Source organism: Medicago truncatula, chromosome 3, assembly GCF_003473485.1.
Source record: "Medicago truncatula cultivar Jemalong A17 chromosome 3, MtrunA17r5.0-ANR, whole genome shotgun sequence".
Taxonomy (NCBI): Eukaryota; Viridiplantae; Streptophyta; class Magnoliopsida; order Fabales; family Fabaceae; genus Medicago; species Medicago truncatula.
The window spans coordinates 44,031,499-44,051,376 of NC_053044.1; the positions used below are offsets into that span (position 1 = coordinate 44,031,499).

At 32.7% G+C, this 19,878-nt stretch overlaps 2 protein-coding genes across 2 annotated transcripts; both read left to right on the forward strand.

Annotated features, from left to right (window-relative positions):
- Positions 1-2,517: 2,517 nt before the first annotated feature.
- On the forward strand, positions 2,518-5,800 carry LOC25489726 (wall-associated receptor kinase 2). The gene is made up of 3 exons (XM_013605881.3): positions 2,518-3,401; positions 3,971-4,141; positions 4,446-5,800. Exons 1-3 carry the CDS (start codon positions 2,519-2,521, stop codon positions 5,645-5,647), a joined length of 2,256 nt encoding a protein of 751 aa, XP_013461335.2. The 5' UTR covers position 2,518; the 3' UTR covers positions 5,648-5,800.
- An 8,867-nt stretch (positions 5,801-14,667) lies between these two features.
- On the forward strand, positions 14,668-17,286 carry LOC25489728 (wall-associated receptor kinase 3). Its single transcript, XM_013605883.2, has 3 exons — positions 14,668-15,208; positions 15,874-16,044; positions 16,244-17,286. The coding sequence occupies exons 1-3, from the start codon at positions 14,668-14,670 to the stop codon at positions 17,284-17,286; spliced, it is 1,755 nt and encodes a 584-aa protein (XP_013461337.2).
- Positions 17,287-19,878: the final 2,592 nt, after the last annotated feature.

Below are 19,878 nucleotides of genomic sequence, written 5' to 3' on the forward strand. Positions count from 1 at the left end.
TTTTGTTTAGCTTTATATGAAAGATTTTTACAACTTAGATTTCTGGCTCTATGAAACTAATACAAGCACAATACATCTGATTTATATGGTACTAAATCTTCATAAGAATAATAAACTTCATGCTCTATACGACATTTGCAGATACATGCATATAACATATCTATGACTACGGTTATCGTCATAAAAGCAAATTAAAACATAGATTAAAATGAAGGCAACTAACCATAGCAAGCTTCGAGTAAGACTCCGTCATTATCAGAGAGAAAATGGACTAAGCTGAGAGTAAAGGGATATTAAGGATTTTGGACAGTTGCATAGAGGTTTTAGAAGAATATTATTTTTTTTCTTTCTTTTTGGGTAAAAATGCTTGTGTGGAGAATGAATTCATCGAGCTTGTGAAAAATAAAGTTGGAGTAGTGCTAAGAAAAAGGGAAGCAAAAGTGAAAATAGCCTCTAAGAACAAGAACAAGAAGAAAGTAATTAATAATCTAAATCATAGATAACCTTAGAAATTCTAACCATGTTAATTGCTCCGAAATTTATTACATTTTTTTTTTTAAATTCAATGCATTACTAAGGAGTTTTTCTTATAATATATTTTACGATTTATTACTGTGTATTTTTTCGATTCTTTTAATCTTTTTTTTTTTCTCATGTTACTAACAAGAGGTAATTTTATAAAATTACTTATAATTTTCTTTGGAATACAAAATTAACTATATATTTTAATATGTGTGAAAATATCAAAACGATTTGTACTAAAATTTAATATGTGTGGAAATATCAAAAGAACTTGTACGAAAATAGAGAAACAATATCCTAAAAAATATATAGGGAGGGAGGGAGTATAATATTGTAAAAATGGTTGGAAAAGAAAGAAAAAGATTGGATATTTTTTCAACTATCAATTAGTTTATCCCCTAAAAAAAACTATCAATTTATAACTTTTTTTTTTGTGTTCGCTAGGATTTGAACCCCGGACCTTGCATATATTATGCATTGTCTATACTAATTGAGCTAAGCTTTCGATGACCACTTAGTTTATAACTTAATATTATAAAAAAGAGTCCGGATTCTAAGTTTTGTGGTATTTAATTGATACACTCATTTTTTTTTTAATAGCCAACAACAAAATCTAGTGGTATTTAATTGAAATTGCTTACATTTTATAAAATGTCGATTTTAAAAGAAGGTTAAATATGTTTTTGGTCCCTATAATTATACAAAATTTTCGTTTTAGTCATCCTAAAATTTTTCTTTTACTTTTAGTCCTTCAAAATTTGTCAATCACCACTTTTGGTCCATACTTTTAAGTCAACTCATACGTAGTCTTCATATTTTTAAATGAAAATGTGTATGAATGTTTAGAATATTATAAGAGACTCTTTAAAAAAATTAGAATTTTTAGCCAAAGCATGAATTAAATATAAATTTTGCTAAAAACATAAAAAATAATATTTAATTCTTGTTTTGTTTAAAATTCTAATTTTTTGGGAGAGATTCATATAATATTCTAAACGTTTCTTAAAATTTTCATCCAAAAAGTATGAAAACTACAAATGAGTTGACTTAAAAATAAGGATAAAAAATGGTGATTGAAATTTTTTGAGAGACTATAAGTGGAAGAATTTTTTTAAAGGGACTAAAAAGAAAAATTGGTATATTTATAGAGATAAAAATATATTTAACTCTTTAAAACATATGCATTTTGAGAAATTATTTTGTGAATGGGTGTTACAATGCATTGGCATTCATTCAAACCCTCTAGAATTTCTAGACTCACGCAATTTTTTCTGTTGTCCTCCTTATATTATATATGCCACCTTTATTTTTGTTCCTTTCTTTCTTTTCAATTTTTTTTTCTAAAAGTCATACCTTATGCCACTCAACTTCCTAATTGTTTCTCAACTTTACACTCACCACATAAATCATATATAGACTCCTCTTGGTCTTCTGATCTGAAAATACTAACAAACAAAAAAGGAAACATTGAATCTATGGTGAACCGTGCACCTTATGATTAATTACGATCGAGTCTCATACATCTGTCCCATATTTATATTTATTCTTCACTTGCAATTGCTTTCAATTTGAATATAATCCATACAAAAATAACTTATACATGTCACTAATTACATATAAAACATGGACAGAAAGACATTGACATGTTTGAAATAATAACAAAAATTACAATTCCACATTCATATATGAATATATATATATATATATATATATGATTTCTATTATTCAAACATCAAATGGTCTTAAACAACACAACTAAAAGATGGTTGAAGACTCATGCAATTTACACGAATGCTACAAGATTTTTGAAAGTGATAGAAATACCATCTTTTCAAACATCCACTCAGACTGGATATCTAATTGAAAAAAATATTAGACAAACCGTGTTTGATTGGAAAATAAGTCATTTTGACCTTTCTGTTTTTGAATAACATGACAAGGAGTATATAAATACTAAACGAAGTCGAAGGATTTGTTTTATAAAAAATAGCAAGCCATGGTTGTGCACATAAAACAACTTCTACTGGTTACGGCTTTTGTTGTCCTTTATACGAAAGCAGAAACTCAACCAAACTGTCCAACAAAGTGTGGCAATGTCACTATTCCCTTCCCATTTGGAACCACCAAGGATTGTTCTCTAGACAACACCTTTCTCATCGATTGCAACAAAACATCTTCAACCTCAACAGAGGTACCATTCTTGCCACAGACTAATCAAAGTGTTCTAAACATCTCACTTAATGGTGAACTTCACGTTGCATGGCCAGTAGCCAGCTATTGCTATTCAAAAAATGGCACACAAGTAAACCAAACATTTCAGGAAATCAACGTGACACATTTTCACATCTCAACTCAAAACAAGTTTATAGCAGTTGGTTGTGACACGGTGGGAATACTCGCAGTCGGAGAAGCTGATTCTGAGGAAAAAACCTACGCCACAGGATGTGTGGCTTTCTGCAACAGGCTTGATGATATCGAAGCCAATCAACCTTGCTCTGGTATTGGTTGCTGTGAGAGTTCAATACCCCCAGGTCAGATGTTAACGCGAGTGGCCTATGGTTCTTCTGGAGGCGTATTTTACAATCAAAGTGACTCAAAAGTACATGACTTCAATCCATGTGGTTATTCTTTTTTGGTTGCAAATGGAAACTACAGCTTGACACGATCAGACCTCATGTTGATGAAGAAGGAGTTTCCTGTGTTGTTGGACTGGAAAGTAGGAAATCAAACATGCCTGCAAGCTCAGAAGAATCATTCCAATTATGCTTGTAAGGCCATTAAAAGTACATGTTACGAAACAGGAACCAACAAATCTGGTTACCTTTGCAGATGCTCTCATGGATATCGGGGAAATCCTTACCTCATTAATGGTTGCCAAGGTATTATATATTTTTTTTCTCTTTTGTTATGATTCATGTTCTTCGTGAGATTAACCAAGTTGGTTTTACGAAGTTTGGTCTAAACCTTCCTACCAAAGTTATGATTTTTTGTTTTGCTCCAGAATTTATCGCTCTAGTTCTGCCTGCAGATCTTAGAAATGTATTCTTTCCTAGAGCTTTTAATTGTTAGTATTCTTTGTTTCTGTTTAGGGTTTTTGCCTTTCTTTCCACCCAAATGAATAAGAGTTTTAGGACAATTGTATGACTGTTCTCAAGTGACATATTATACTTTTATTGGAGGACAAAAAGAAAAATAAATATAACTTCATCCCCGAACTGAGATATAAAAGTAAAAAATACTGAAAATTGAAATTGAAAGTTCCAAATATTTTTTTAGTATCATTTTAATTTTCCTAGCATTATATGTACAAATTTCAATTTCTTTGGCTAAAAGGGATTTATTTATAATTTTGTACAACTGAGAACTCCACAGTAAAAGTTAAATATTGTTTAGAAAACTCCATTGTATATTGTAAAAACAAAAACGAAACTGACAAAATATACTTTAGATGTTGATGAATGCAAGGAATCCAATTACTGTTTTGAGGGGGCGACATGCATCAATCTTCCTGGAAGCTACCATTGTTTATGCCCAAAAGGATATGAAGGAGACGGAAAAAGATGCAGTCCAAAATCCAGTACCAAATCAAGTAAAGAGATCATGTTAATCATTGCACTGAGTGAGTACAACACGTTCTATTCTTTATTTCAATTCGTTCATAACATGATCATGTCAATATGTTTACTATCGCAATGAAAATTGTTGAAACTTGAAAGACATTTCATTGGCAATCAACAACGTCAATCCATGTTGAAAATTGTTGCTCTGAACTGAAATTCATTTACCAAAGGTACTCAGTCCTTCAAGACCAGAGTAGCATTTTGAGATTTTGACTAATTTATTAGGATACATGAAGTTGACTTGAAACATCAACAAAGCAGAACAACAAGAAAATAATTATGTTTCCATTTCTTTATGTTCAGGTGTCAGTGTAAGCCTCGTAGCACTGCTGATTGGAAGCTTTTATGCATATTTGGCATTCAAGAAAAGAAAGTTCATTAAACTTAAAGAACATTTTTTCCAACAAAATGGTGGCATACTGTTACAACAACAGATATGGAGGCATGGAGGTTCAACTGAAATAGCTAAAGTCTTCAAAGTTGAGGAGCTAAAAGATGCAACCAACAACTTCGATGAAGGCACGATCCTAGGCCAAGGTGGTCAGGGAATTGTTTACAAAGGAGTTTTACAAGATAACAGAATTGTAGCAATAAAAAAGTCCAAAATAAGTGACCCGAACCAGATTGAGTCGTTCATCAATGAAGTGGTCATTCTTTCCCAAATCAATCATAGAAATGTGGTAAAGATTTTGGGTTGTTGTTTAGAGACAGAAGTTCCGTTACTTGTTTACGAATTTATTCCCAATGGTACTGTTTATGAGCATCTTCATGATGAAACCCAATCTATGAAGCTTACATGGAAAACAAGATTAAGAATAGCAAAGGAAGCTGCTGGTGTGCTGGCATATTTACACTCTGCTGCTTCTACACCAATCATACATAGAGATGTGAAATCTTCAAATATACTCCTAGATCATAATCTCACTGCAAAGGTTTCTGACTTTGGAGCTTCAAGGATTGTTCCTCTTGATCATAGTCAAATAAACACTCTAGTGCAGGGAACATTGGGGTATCTTGACCCAGAATACTTCCACACAAGCCAATTAACAGAGAAGAGTGATGTTTATAGTTTTGGAGTGGTCCTAGCAGAGCTACTAACGGGAAAGAAGGCACTATCTTTTGGCAGGCCAGAGGTAGATAGAAACCTTTCCGCATACTTTGTTTCTTCAATGAAACAGGGTCGGTTACTTCATATTTTGGACAAAAATATAGATGAGACAAATATTGAGCAACTTAAAGAGGTTGCCGATATTGCAGAACGGTGTTTAAGGGTGAAGGGAGAGGACAGACCAACTATGAAAGAAGTGGCAATGGAACTTGAGGGAATATTAGTTATTGAAGAGTTCCGTTGGGGAAGTGACTATTTGTCTTCAGAAGAGACTGAAAACTTGCTCAAAACAGCAGAATCCGTAAAAAATGTTCAAGATGGTATTGGTGGAAGTGATATTAATTCTTCTGGTTCATATAGCTTAAACCAGATTTCGATATCGATTGGTGGAAGATGATTGATGGATATTAATAATACTCATGGTTATATGTTAATCTATCTTCACTATAATTGTGTTGTAGTATTTGATGTATTTCATTTATATTGAACATACCTATATATATAATCCTAGTAAATATAGGCAGTACAATTGAGTCTGCTTTATGCTTCAGTAGGTTTCTTCAATTACGATGCCAATGATATTTTATTCTTCATTCTTATATGGCAGATTTCTTCATATAATGGTATAGTTCACATGACATATAAGTATAGTTTTGATTAGTATTAAATTTTCTTAAAAATCATATTTCTGGCTCTGAGTCTATTACAAGCACAAGACATCTGAGTTCCTAGTAAAAACTCAAATTTGTTAGGAAATACATGATGCATATATGAAAATGAACTCAAAGAAACAATTCAAAACTTTCTACAGAACTACTTTCATTAAAAAAACAGATTTACACTTCTAGAATTCAATACTGTTAGGACTTTGAAACAACATTGTTCGCATGAAAATTGAGTTAGTCAATGTATTCAAATTTATTCTGCCACCAGTTAGATCAAATCGCTGGCATAATAACATAGAAGATTAAATAAGAAAATACTAAAATAGTTATAAATGTGTGAAAACTGCACATAAAGCAGGAGTTATTTAATTTCCCACACATAACCAATAATCACTTCTGGTTAACATAAATCATGCACTTAGGGCCTGTTTGAATTGGCTTATTTTTGAGTTGATGAAAAATATCTTATGCAAATAAATAAGATTTTATGTTAATTCATAAGTTCTCACTAACGAAAATTGTTTCTTCATACGCTGTTTTTTTCATAAACTACCTTGACAAGCTTATTAATAATACATAAAAGCTTATTTATTTGCATAAGTTGTTTTGCATAAGCTCAAAGATAAGTCAATCAAAATGGACCCTTAAAAGTAAATGCACGGAGATGGATAACATAGTAGATGCTAGATACCATTGCTGCATTTTGAATTCTCAAGTCACTTAGATCAGCATTTGCCATTCAAACAAAATCTTCAATTTGAATAATGCTCTAAAGACATTTTTAGCTATCTGCATTTAACATTTTATCATCCTAAAAACAGCAAGTCATAAAACATAAGTTAGATGGAATAAAAGATCTGTACCTCAAAAACCTTATACCAGGCAGTCAAAATATATATTTAGTTGTGCAGCTTGCTCCTCAAGATTTTAGTTTATTTCTATCCTCATCTCAGTAACTACTATACTGTCTCTCATATATCATCATTTGCCTCAACTTTATTGCATCAAACCACGTTTAAACACGAGTTCGAAAGTTTCCATTGGAACCAGACAAGCTAGCACTGAATGGAAGGGGCTGTTCTGAAGGATAAGTTGAATTGAGATGATTCTTCATAAATGTTCTTCCAATAAGGATGCCACAGTTACATGTGATGGACTTGAGACATGCTGCTACGGTCATAAATGAGTCTTGTTTGAACCATGGTTTTTTCCAAGTCATTAATCATGGTGTTGATCCACATCTCAAATTAGCAGATAAGGTGGTGAGACCCCCTCAAGATATTATTATTCGCAGGGATGGGTCCAAACAGTATCTAGATTTCACATGGTCAGATTTGCTTGAATTCACTTAAAAATATTGTATACCAGATGAAGCTACACTCAAATTTCACCAACTGGTTGCTATCATCCAAAAAACAAAAACTTTAATCAACAAACTGATTCTGTAAATAACACACGGGGATTCTGTACTCTATTTCTTAAATTAAAGAGAGTCTATTACTTCATGTTATGAACAAAAATATAGATGAGGAAAATATTGAGCCACTAAAGGAAGTTTCCCATATTGCAAAATGTTGTTTCAGGGTATGTTAGTTATTGAAGAGCACCTTCGGGGAAGTGACAATTTGCGTCATTCATCATCAATGTTGTAGATGGAATTGGCGGAAGTGGAATTAATTCTTCTGATTCTGATAGCATATACCAAATTTCAATGTCATTGATTGGTGGAACTCTAGTCCTTTATCTGCTTCAACTTCTTAAATACTTAGCCCAAACTAATTGAACACTCCTACCCCCGATTAATTGATACTACTCCTTGGAATTTGATGTTATTCTATCTTCATTATAACGGTGTTGTAAATTTAGGAATGCAATTTCGGTCCTTGGATCATGATTGGTGATTTTAACAAGGTTCGCAATTGCATAAAAATATCTGGTGGGAACTTCAATTTGTCTGAGGACAATCTTGTCTCTCAGATGTTTGATGCTTGTGGGGTCGTAGACTTAGACACAATTGGTGGCATCTTTAGTTGGAGGAAAAGTTCTCAATATGGTGGAGATATTCATGAAAAGCTTGATAGATGTCTAGTAGATGTGGCTACCTTTAGTTCAATAGAGTGACATTGTTGTTAATGCAGTCCACAAATCTTCAGAGAGATTTAATCCTGATATCTTTGGCAACATTATAAAAATAAAAGACAGTTGGAGGCTAGGATGGAAGGAATGCATCAACAACTTGATTATTGTCAATCTTCTGATCTTGTCAATTTTGAAAGACATTTGCCAAATGAGTATAACAAGGTTTTGGCTCAAGACAAGATGTTATGGTATAAAAAATCAAGAGAGAATTGGGTTAAATTTGAGAATAAGAATACAATATCTTTGTCAATCCTTTGGGAGCTTATTTCAAGACAAGGGATCAACTAGTTTTGCTAGCATCCAGTTCTCGAACTTTCCTCATATCAGCGCTGATCTTTACGACTCTCTTTGCCTTAACCCAAGTCCTCAAAGAGGTCAAGTCAGCTCTTTTATCGATGAATTCATATATGGATCCTTTTCCAAATGGGTTCCAACTTATTTTCTTGAAAACATTTTGGAATATTGTTTCCTTAAGTTCATAAATTGGTTTCCTCTGCTTTTCAATCAGGTACTATTGATCCAAAAATGATTGCGGCTCTTATAATATCAATTCCTAAAATTGATTGATGCTCCTTTGTTTTTAAGTTTTTTTTAGGCCTATTAGCCTTTGCAAATATTATGCTTAAAATTATTTCAAAGGTGTTGGTTATGCTTAAAATTACTTCAAAGGTGCTGGTGATGAGGTTTATACATCACTTAAATAGCCTTATCAACCCAATTCAAAGTGGTTTTATTCCTAAAGAGGTATGGTTGATAATGTTATTATCGTCCAGGTAAAGAGGTACGGTTGATAATGTTATTATCGTCCAGGAAATAGTTCATAACATGACTAAGAAGAAAAGGAAAAAAATTATTTGATGTTTAAAATTAATTTCAAAAAAGCTTATGATGTAGTATATTGAAATTTCATTGGCATTAGTTTTTAGGATTTTGGTTTTCCTACTTCCATTGTTACTCTTATTATGAACTGCATAACCTCTTCTGCTTTATCTTTGAAGCAGATAAGAGACAAACTATAGAGTTTTATTCTAAAAAAGGCTTAAAAGTAAATGGATCTTATGTCTCATTACCTTTTTATCATTGCATGGAATGAAAGTTTTCTATGTTACATGGAAAATTTTCTATGTTAATTCAGGAGAATTAAGATTCAATACAACGAATGGTACCCGATCAAAATCTCCAATAATGGTATGATTATTTGTCATTTATTTCTTTTATTTACTCAAGCTAAATAATACTCTCAAGCCATAATAATGAAAGAGATGTTAGATAGTTTTTGTAATGCTTCTCGGTTAAAAGTTAATATTCAAAAACCTATATTCATGCCTGACCAAAAAAAAAAAAACCTATATTCATGTCTTCTATTAATATCTCCGGGAACAAAGTGAATAAATTTGTTTTTATTGTACATTTTGCTCCATTCACAGTCACTCGCCTAAGATTGTAGTTTTGTCCTTCCTTTGATAAAAAAGTGTATTTCTTATGCATTTTGTACTTTGTATTTTTTTTTTTAAATATTGGGGGAAAGGGTACTTTTTTTTATATTAATTTGTGACATTAATAACCATTTTAAAATAGTGACCGAGGCGATTTAAGCACTTTAGTACTTTGTTGTTACAATGTTAAGCTCGAACTAACGTGTGTTTGTTTCAAGTGTAACAAATTTATTCCTAAGAATAACATTCCTTCAAATATAAAGATAGGAATTTTATTTCAAGGTATTTAAAAAAAAGATGTTTGGTTAACATTATAATATTCCAAGGAACCTTAAAAATAGGAAATATAATAGGTGATTACACATAATTTTATTCCCATCTCCATGGGAACTTTATTCCCACCATTTTCTTTGGAAAAACTTTTCTATATTTTATATCCGAAAATAAAATTTAATAAACTTGTAGAAAACATAGACATATGCATTTTTATGATTTTATTCTCAGGAATCTACAAATATAACTTAAAACAAATACACATGTTTTAACAAATATATTTAGTATCTATATTTAAAAAAAAAAACTCAATATATTTTCTAAAACCCACTAATCCATTGCAATTAACATTGAGAAGAATCTAACTTGAAAGAAGCACCTAAGGTCACAAGTCAATTCCACCATACCTATACTTAGATAGAATTTAATATATATTTTTGATGTAGTAAGGAGTCAATGAAGTTTGAATCTATGAGCTCATACATACTACTCAAATATCTCCCCACTAGACCAGTTATATGGCTTTAATATTATTATTTTTTGACAAAATATGGCTTTAATATATTATTTTCCACTAAAACTTTTGATGATATATATTATTTTCTTATTAACTCCTTTTTTATATAGGCAAGAATTTTTCAGAGTTTTGGTAACTAAACTCATAAGTTCCTTTCATGGTGTATCTAAATCTTAGACCTCTAAAAAAATGTTTTAAAGATGGATGGATACCCTTACCTTTTTTTTTGTAAAAGAATAACTTATATTAAAAAAAAAACAGAGAAATAAATATAATATTTTATTAAATTTATTAAAACAATAAAGTTCACTTTTAAATCGGGTTGATATTATACACTATTTCCTTTAATAGAGGATCTGACATTTATATGAATTATTTGCAGTTAGCATTGATTGTGATCAAATCAATTAATTGATAATTGATATGAATTATTAACCTCAAAAAAATTGATGGTGATCAAATCATGAGTTTTTTTATTTACACCCCATGTTTTTCTGGTTACACCCAAATTTTCTTAAAAGTTTTTTATAATACCAAAATTGTCTTTTATATAAATTTTCTTAAAACCCTAATTTTATTCATTGTCACTGAGTTTCACCCTCTTTCACCCCACAAGCGATCACGATCAAACAATTTGATGTTCAATATCAATCTCCATGAAAATTAAAGAGTGAATCAAAATATTCTTCATCCATACTCAATTGGATATAAGTAAGTGAATTTCTTCTTCTATTTGCAAGTTTCAATTTTTTTTCCTTCAACTGCACTGATGCACTGTACGATTACGGTTTTAATTTACATTGGTAAGGTTAACTTAAATTCAGTTGTTTACATAAACCTACTTAAACTGAGTTTACATGAACCTACTTAAATTAAGTTTACATGAACCTACTTAAACTGAGTTTACATGAACCTACTTAAATTGAGTTTACATGAACTTACTTAAACTGAGTTTACATGAACCTACTTAAACTGAGTTTATAGAACAAGGAAAACACAAAATCGCAGAACTGAGAACCCATAAGAAGAAAAACACAATCGATTGAAGAACAACACTTGCTAACTTGATTTGCTTCGAATTTTCTTTAAAATCATGAATGGACGTGAGAAAGTATGGTTTTGAAAATCTTCGCAGAACACAATCGATCGATTGGAGAATTATGGTTTTGGAAGAGAGGTTTTGGGGTGTAACCAAGAAAGAAGGAATATGCTTTTTGAAAATCAAATTTTATGAAAGGGTAATCTTGTCATTTTGGGGTGCAACCATGATTAACTAGGGTGCAAGTAGAAAAACTCTCAAATCATTTGATTATTTGCCAAAAAATCACTTTGTTTAGGGGAGAGAAAAAAATCAGTTGATTGTGATCAAATCAATTAATTGATAGTTAGTTGTTTTTTGGGTGATTGTTCGATATTAGTTTCATAAACAGATTATTATATCACCATAAGACCCATTTATTAATTACTCAGTGAATTAATTCTGTAACTTTTTGGTTTAGCCATAACACGGATAATCAATTGTGTGGAGTTATTAGGAACTTTAATACACTAGACTAGATTGTGGTCCGCGCTACGCGCGGATGCAGAATGTCATTGTGGACTAGAGACGGATGCTAACTTACGTTGTTTGGAAAAATTTGATATATTAGCATGAGGCAAATTCATGCATAAACTTTAAAGATATTGTTAGAGTAAAGTTTGGAAAAAGATATAGGGAATGATGTTGAATTTTTTGAATAATTATAAGAAACTTAACAACATATAATGAAAGTGATAATGAGTCATAGGATCAAAATTTGTTTTAGTAACATGGTAATGTGCTATTGTCTAAAAACTCACATTATAAAGCTTTCTACAAATACAACAGCAAGATGAAGATAGATATAGACCATAATAATAGAATAGTTATAAGCGTTGTTGTACTTAAACCGCCACATTTGTTGTTAGTAAGGCGGGAAACTCTGTTTCTGATGTGAATCGCGTCCACCTTAAGGATTGTTTTTGCATAGATCGAACCTCTACTCATACATGTTGTTTTTGTTTGATAGCCGCAACAGTCTGCCATTTGCCAAGACGGTAACTAACATTGTTCCATAGTTATAAGAAGAGTTCAGTAGCATGAGCGGAAGAATTTTTCCAGGTGTGAGAGGTGGTGGATTGGAAAAAAATTTGGTTTGGTCCACAATTTTGAAGAGAGCTTCAAAATATAAGATGCTATCACAATGATATGGTAACCTTAGTTTGTTAGGCTTTCTCATCTTAACATATTATGGTTTATAAGCCTCCATGATAGAGGAATCGATCAATTAAATTTAAGAAATTCATGAAAAAGGCGGTTTTAAACATTTTGTAACTGAATGTCAAAAAAATATTTTTTTTGTAGTAGAAGAAAGTGAATATAGTGATGCAAAAATGCACAGGAGAATGGGAGAGTAGTCTCTTAGAGGTGTCACTAACTATCAAAATATTTACGACGTGGCAATAATTATATTAAAGGGCGTATGGAGAGCTGATGTGTCATCACCACAATTCGGGAGGCAGAATTAATAGATATAATAATAGCTAAATTAGCTAAGGAGACAACTTCTGTTATTTTTTATTTTGATTTTTCTCCCGTTCTGTATAGATTTTAAGTTCTCTAGCTAACTTGTAATACAAGCCAGAGACCAATTGGTTTTATTTTTTATTTCGATTTTATGCGTTTCTATATAGATTTTAAGTTCTCTGGCTCTATACCTGCATCTTCTGACTTTTACAAATCTAGTTATGTTAACAAATCAAATACAAAAGTACCAATCGTTCTTCTTGAAAAAGAACTGACAGATATTTATTTTTGGATATTGATGAATGCAAAGAATCCAACAACTGTGTTGATGAGGCAGCATGCATTTACCTTCCTGGGTGCTACTATTGCACATGTCCAGAAGGATATGGCGGAGATGATGCAGTCATAAAACCAAAACAGATCATATCACCCTCATAATTTCTTTGAATGAGTATATTAATTGTTTTCCATGGAATAAATCACATTTAACTGTGAGTGTAAGTGTCATAACACTACTAAATGGAAGCTTTTATGCATATTTGCATTGAAGAAAAGAAACCTCAAAACTTACACAACATTTCAGCCTTCAACACCAATCATACATAGAGATGTGAAAACTTCAAATGTACTTGATCACAATCTCACTGCAAAGTTTTGGGATTTTAGAGCTTCTAGGATTGTTCCTCTTGAATGAAGTCAAATAACAACTTTGGCGAAAGGGACAGAATGCATTCTCTTTTGATAGGCAAGAGGATGACACAGAAACCTTAGAGTGTACTTTGTTTACTCGATGAAAGACAGACGGTTACTTCATATTGTGGAGAGACATATAATAGATGAGGCAAATGTATAGCAAATAAAGGAAGCTGCTTACATTGCAGAAAGGTGTATAAGGTTGAAGAGAGGGGAAATGCCATCTGCTCAAAGAAGCGCGCCATCTGCTCTCAATGTTGAAGACAGTGTTGGTGGAAGTGGCATTAACTCTTCTAGTAATTTCCATATTATTGCCATCAAAGTATTTGGAGTTTGTATATCAACAAATTACTTGTCACATCCGCAAATATTCTAATTTTAACTAACCTTAGCTTATTGTAAAAAAATAAAAAATAAAAAACTAACCATAGCTGTGTATACTTTAGAATAAATATATGGAAATTGCTAAGTCTAGCGAGACAATATTCTAAAAGTCATAACCAAAAAAATTATATATGCTGATTTTGTTGTTGATGTAAATTTTTATTTATTTTTTAGTTTGTGAGAAATTATAGGAATCAAATCAAAGAGAAAGGGTTATGATTGCATTCGAAAATGGTAAATGTTACTATTAATATTGATTCATATTGATTATGAATTAATTTCCTTCCAAAACAAGATATATTGATTATGGATTGATTGGTTACTTCCATTTTAGTAATTCACCAACATAAAAGCATGAACCTGCGCGTGAACTTCATTGTTAGATCAAAGAAAGTGGTTGTAAGGCAGACAAAAGTAACCATGGCTGTGCACTCAAAACAGATTCTTCTGATGTTGCTTCTTGTTGTGCTTTATACAAAAGTAGCAACTCAACCTATGTCACTACCAAACTGTCCAGAAATGTGTGGTTCCGTAACCATCCCTTTTCCATTTGGATTCACCGAGGGTTGTTTTCTCGACAGCACATTCCTTATCAATTGCAACAAAACATCAAACTCAAAAAAACTCGTACCTTTCTTACCAAACACTAACCAAACGGTCTTAAATATCACACTTAACGGTGAACTACACGTTGCATGGCCAGTAGCCAAGGATTGCTATTCAAAAAATAGCATACGAACGGAACAAACAATTCAGTTTATCAACATGACACATTTTCACCTCTCTCCCACTCGAAACAAGTTGGTAGCAGTTGGCTGTGATACATCTGGAATACTCGGAGTAATTGATTCTGAAGGAAACAACTACACCTCTGGATGTTTGGCTTGGTGCAACAGGCACGCTGATCTCGTTGCCAATGAGTCTTGTTCTGGTCCTGGTTGTTGCCAGATTTCGGTACCCCAAGGTCGTGTGTTAACGGAAGTATTCTATTTTCCTCTTAGCTCGTCGAGTCACTCAGCAGTATATGACTTCAATCCGTGTGGTTATGTTTTTATTGTTGAAAATGGAGACTACATTTTCGCAACCACAGACCTCCCCAAGCTAAAGAAGAAGAACTTTCCTGTGTTGTTGGACTGGGCAGTAGGAAACCAAACCTGTCAGCAAGCTCAGAAGGATCTTTCAAGTAAGTATGCTTGTAAGGCAGACAGAAGTATATGTTACGATGCAGAAACCATCAAATCTGGTTACCTTTGCAAATGCTTTGATGGATATAGGGGAAATCCTTACCTCATTCATGGTTGCGAAGGTATCATGTATTTTTTTATCTCTTCTCTCGATCATAATTTTGACATATTTGTACAATTCTTCTTTAAGGGACATTTTTTTTTGTTCTTTTTTTTCTATTTCCCGGCTAAATTGGATTTTTTCATCATTTTACATAAGATAAGATAAGTGTCTCAAAATATGTTACAAGCAGATACGGTATAGTATTTAGATTTAGGTATGCTACAATTCTGTTACATTTGTTAATGGCCAAAATTGATTTAACAAATTTACTGAGGGAAGTTGCTTGACTGCAGTTTTTCTAGGCCTGATGCATCGTGGTGTTGGCGGGCAGGGCAGATTTTTGGTCCTTTGTTTGAGGCATTGTGTTGCATCTTATTTAATGTTAGAGCTAGTAATTTTCTGTTTTGTTCTGGTGCTTACAAGATGGTTTGTTGCTGAGTTTTTTGGTCACTAGAACCTGCTGTTTTTTGTATTTTTAGAGCTCCTTGGTTTGTTGTTTTTGGGTCATGTGATGTTTCTGTTTTAATGAAGTGTGGGGTGGGGTTAATGTCCTTTGATTTGCCTTTTGCATTAAGTTTTGCAGGCTGGTTTTCTTTATGTCTCAAATTCGGGTATGTCATGAGCTCGGATTTGAGTCAATGCAATTTTTTGGTTGTTAAAAAAAACTGACAAATTATTCTTTAGATATTAATGAATGCACGGAGTCTAATGACTGTGTTCAAGAGGCAACATGCGACAATCTTCCTGGAAGCTACCATTGTTTATGCCCGAAAGGACATGAGGGAGACGGAAAGATGAATGGCACAAAATGCAATCCAAAATCAAGGAAAGATATCATCTATATCATTGCATTGAGTGAGTACAACTAATCCTATTCTCTATTTCATTTCATTCATAAGATGATCATGTCAACAAGTTAACTTCCACAAGGAAAAATGTTGACACTTGAAAGGCATTTCATTGGCAGAATAGTAGTATTTTGACTAATGTCTTTCAATACATCAACAAATTAGAGCAGCATGAAAGTGATTATGTTTCCATTTTTTATGTCTAGGTGTCTGCGTAGGCCTCGTAGCACTACTGGTTGGAAGCAATTATGCTTATTTGGCATTGAAACAAAGAAAGCTTGATAAACTTAAAGAACAATTTTTTCAACAAAATGGTGGCTTACTGTTGCAACAAAAGATAGGAAGGCATGAAAGGTCAACCGAAACACCCAGAGTGTTCACTATTGAGGAGCTAAATGAAGCAACTAACAATTTTGATGAAGGAAAGATTCTAGGCAAAGGTTCTCAGGGAACAGTTTACAAAGGAGTTTTACAAGATAAAAGTATTGTAGCAATAAAAAAGTCCAAAATCAATGACCAAAACCAGATTGAGCCATTCATCAATGAAGTGGTCGTTCTTTCTCAAATCAACCATAGAAATGTGGTAAGAATTTTGGGTTGTTGTTTAGAGACAGAAGTTCCATTGCTTGTTTATGAATTCATTCCCAATGGAACTGTTTACGATCATCTTCATGATCAAAACCAATCTATAAAGCTGACATGGAAAACAAGGTTAAGAATAGCAAAAGAAACTGCTGGAGTCCTGGCATACTTACATTCTGCTGCTTCTACTCCAATCATTCATAGAGATATAAAATCTACAAACATCCTCCTCGATGTCAATCTCATTGCAAAGGTTTCTGATTTTGGAGCATCAAAGATTGTTCCTCTTGATCACAGTCTGATAACCACTCTAGTGCAAGGGACATTGGGGTATCTCGACCCAGAATACTTGCAAACTAGCGTGTTAACGGAGAAGAGTGATGTCTACAGCTTTGGGGTTGTCCTAGCAGAGCTACTGACAGGAAAGAAAGCACTATGTTATAGCAGACCAGTGGTAGAAAGAAGCCTTGCGATGTACTTTGTTTCTTCAATGAAAGAAGATCGGTTAGTTCATATTCTGGACAGCAACATCGATGCGGGAAATGTTGAGCATCTAAAGGAAGTTGCCCTAATTGCAGAAAGGTGTTTAAGGGTGAACAGTGAGGAAAGACCATCCATGAAAGAAGTGGCAATGGAACTGGAAGGAATATTAGTTATTGAAGAGTAGGATTGGAGAAGCAACATAGTGTTTTTCCATTTATATATAACTTGAATTAGACCCGCGTGTTGTGCGGACCATATTACAAGCTAAATTATATTTTCTCATAGTGTTTTTGGTTTTACTAGGCTTGATTTTTTGAGATAACTTAACTTCATTTACGGGTTGAGTGCTCTCAACATATGTTTTTCATTGGAAACAACCAGGATTTGTTTCTAAATTGTGTTTGTTTTGTTTATTATTAAAACATATTGTGCAAAAACTTATGATATATGTTGTTAATTGGCTTCAAATTTGTGGTTTGGAAGAACGGAGAAATCGTGACATGATTTCATCAACGTGTCACAATTTCCAGGCAACGAGCATGGTTTTTCAGGGAGCTCAATCGTGTCACGATTTTGGGAAAACGTGACACGATTTTCAACTTGCTGGACACGTTTTCAGGATAAGGTTGGTCGTACCTTGGATCGTACACACCAATCGTGTCACGATTTGGACAAACGTGACACGATTTTGACAGCTGAAGACCGCTATATAAGTGTTCTTGTGCAGATTTTGAATGAGAGCTTGAAGAGAGAGAAACTTGGATTACAAAGGAGGTAACTTTAGGGTTGAGTGTCTTTGTAGTGAGGATCTCTTGGGTTGGGAAACATTGTAAACACCTTGGGTAGTGAGATTTCACCATTGGAAGGATCAAAAAGCTTCCTTTTGTGTTTTCTCTTAGGATTCATATTGTGAGAGTGGGTGACACAAAATGGGTAGAAATTAGATTTTGTTCTTGTGTAAGCTTGTAAGCTAATTTCTTGTAACTCTTTTGTAACACTTTCATCATAGTCGATTGGAGAGCTTCTCTCTCCCACAGATTAGGTCATATTGGACCGAACTGGGTCAACAATCTTGGTGTGTTTGTTCCTTTTCTTTCATTGCTTATCTCTATTGCTTTGATTATGCTTGTGGTGTTGCTCTACACTTAGATTTAGGTCTGTTTTTGTTGTTGTTGCTTGGAGACATTTTATCCATTGATTACCACTTCCTTTGCTCCACACATCTTTGTTGTTATTCATTGGTGTGATTTTGTTCCGAATTCACAACAATATACTTAGAACCAGAACCTCTGTCACAAACATACCTTTATATATACTACAATATTATAGTTACATTTTAATTTTAGAGAAACAAAAAATAGCTACTGAAAGGTTTTTTTTTTTTTAAAAGAGCTACTGAAAGGGTTGAACAGTTGTATTTTGAATGCCAAGATGCAAGTATTTGAGGCCTAAACATGTATCAATATTGGTAACTAAGTGCTATTTTGTCAAAGTGAGGAATAGACTTATAGCAAAAATGAAAATGAATATCAAAAGATATAATTCAATTTGCATATTTACTATAACCATTAACATATATCAGAGATGGACTAAACCTCAAACACAATATATCCACAATTCTAACCGAAGTATTATTTTTTTTTCTTTTGATAAGCAAAAAGCTATTCACTTTGGTAAATGACGCATAACGGAAGCAAGGGTTAGTAAGCGCTAAACCAAAAAAAAAACAGACGGGTTGCAAGCGACAAACCTATCAAATAAGGGTTTTCGGAATCCACCAAAATTGAGAGAAAATCTCGAATAATTTTATGGGCCGGTTAATTAAGTTTTTAGTCCCTATAAATATTCAGAATTTTGTTTTTAGTCCCTATAAAATAAAATCACACTTTTTAGTCCCTATAAAAATTTTCATCAACATTTTTAGTCCTTATAAAATTTTTCATAAACATTTTTAGTTCCTATAAAAATTTCCCATCAGCATTTTTAGTCCCTAAAATGCTTAAGGAAAATGTCACAGGGATTAAAAAGTGTGATTTTATTTTGTAGGGACTAAAAACAAAACTGTGAATATTTATAGGGACTAAAAACTTAATTAACCCTAATTTTATTGAATGAAAATAAGTGCCTCTTAGGCTGCATAATGTTTTAAATAGCAAAAAAAATAACAAACCCTTAGACCGAAATAAAACGAAACGAAATAATAAAAGAAAGTTCTAGAAATTGCTATAATATTAAAAGGCGGTTTCGGGCCTTATGATTACCTGGAATGACTAAAATAACCCCTACATCATCGCAAAGACTCATGAGGTCTGAGGCTTTCCGAAATGGTATAATTCGGGTCAAACGGACACCGGATGCAAAATCTGCACCGTTCCGACTGAACCTTTCTTGTGTGCCGCTTCTTCCTCGATTCGTGCTTTCAGCTTGTCTACGTCAGTAAAAATAATTTTTTGCCCTGAATATAGAAAGTTGGAACATCTTTGTTCTTAGTTGAAAATTGTTTACTTTTTTATAGTAAAAATAATTTTTTGTCCTGAATATAGAAAGTTGGAACATCTTTGTTCTTAGTTGAAAATTGTTTACTTTTTTATAATGACTTGTGCACTGAGCCACAACACTACGTTTGCTCAACATGTCATTTCATTTCATTTCAAAAGAGACAATTAGAATTATATTTTTTTACCATACTATCAGTAAGAAGTTTCTACTTTTGTTTATAAGTGACTAATCTTCGTCGAGTAAAATATTCCAGAGTAATCAATTCATCTTGTAAAGG

Bases quoted from the DNA above. Each gene is read 5' to 3' on its own strand.
- LOC25489728 (XM_013605883.2), top strand. From the start codon at position 14,668: ATGACACATTTTCACCTCTCTCCCACTCGAAACAAGTTGGTAGCAGTT. The intron at 15,209-15,873 runs GTATCATGTATT...ATTATTCTTTAG, and splicing joins CCTCATTCATGGTTGCGAAG to ATATTAATGAATGCACGGAG. The intron at 16,045-16,243 runs GTGAGTACAACT...TTTTATGTCTAG, and splicing joins CATCTATATCATTGCATTGA to GTGTCTGCGTAGGCCTCGTA.
- LOC25489726 (XM_013605881.3), top strand. From the start codon at position 2,519: ATGGTTGTGCACATAAAACAACTTCTACTGGTTACGGCTTTTGTTGTC. The intron at 3,402-3,970 runs GTATTATATATT...AATATACTTTAG, and splicing joins CCTCATTAATGGTTGCCAAG to ATGTTGATGAATGCAAGGAA. The intron at 4,142-4,445 runs GTGAGTACAACA...CTTTATGTTCAG, and splicing joins CATGTTAATCATTGCACTGA to GTGTCAGTGTAAGCCTCGTA.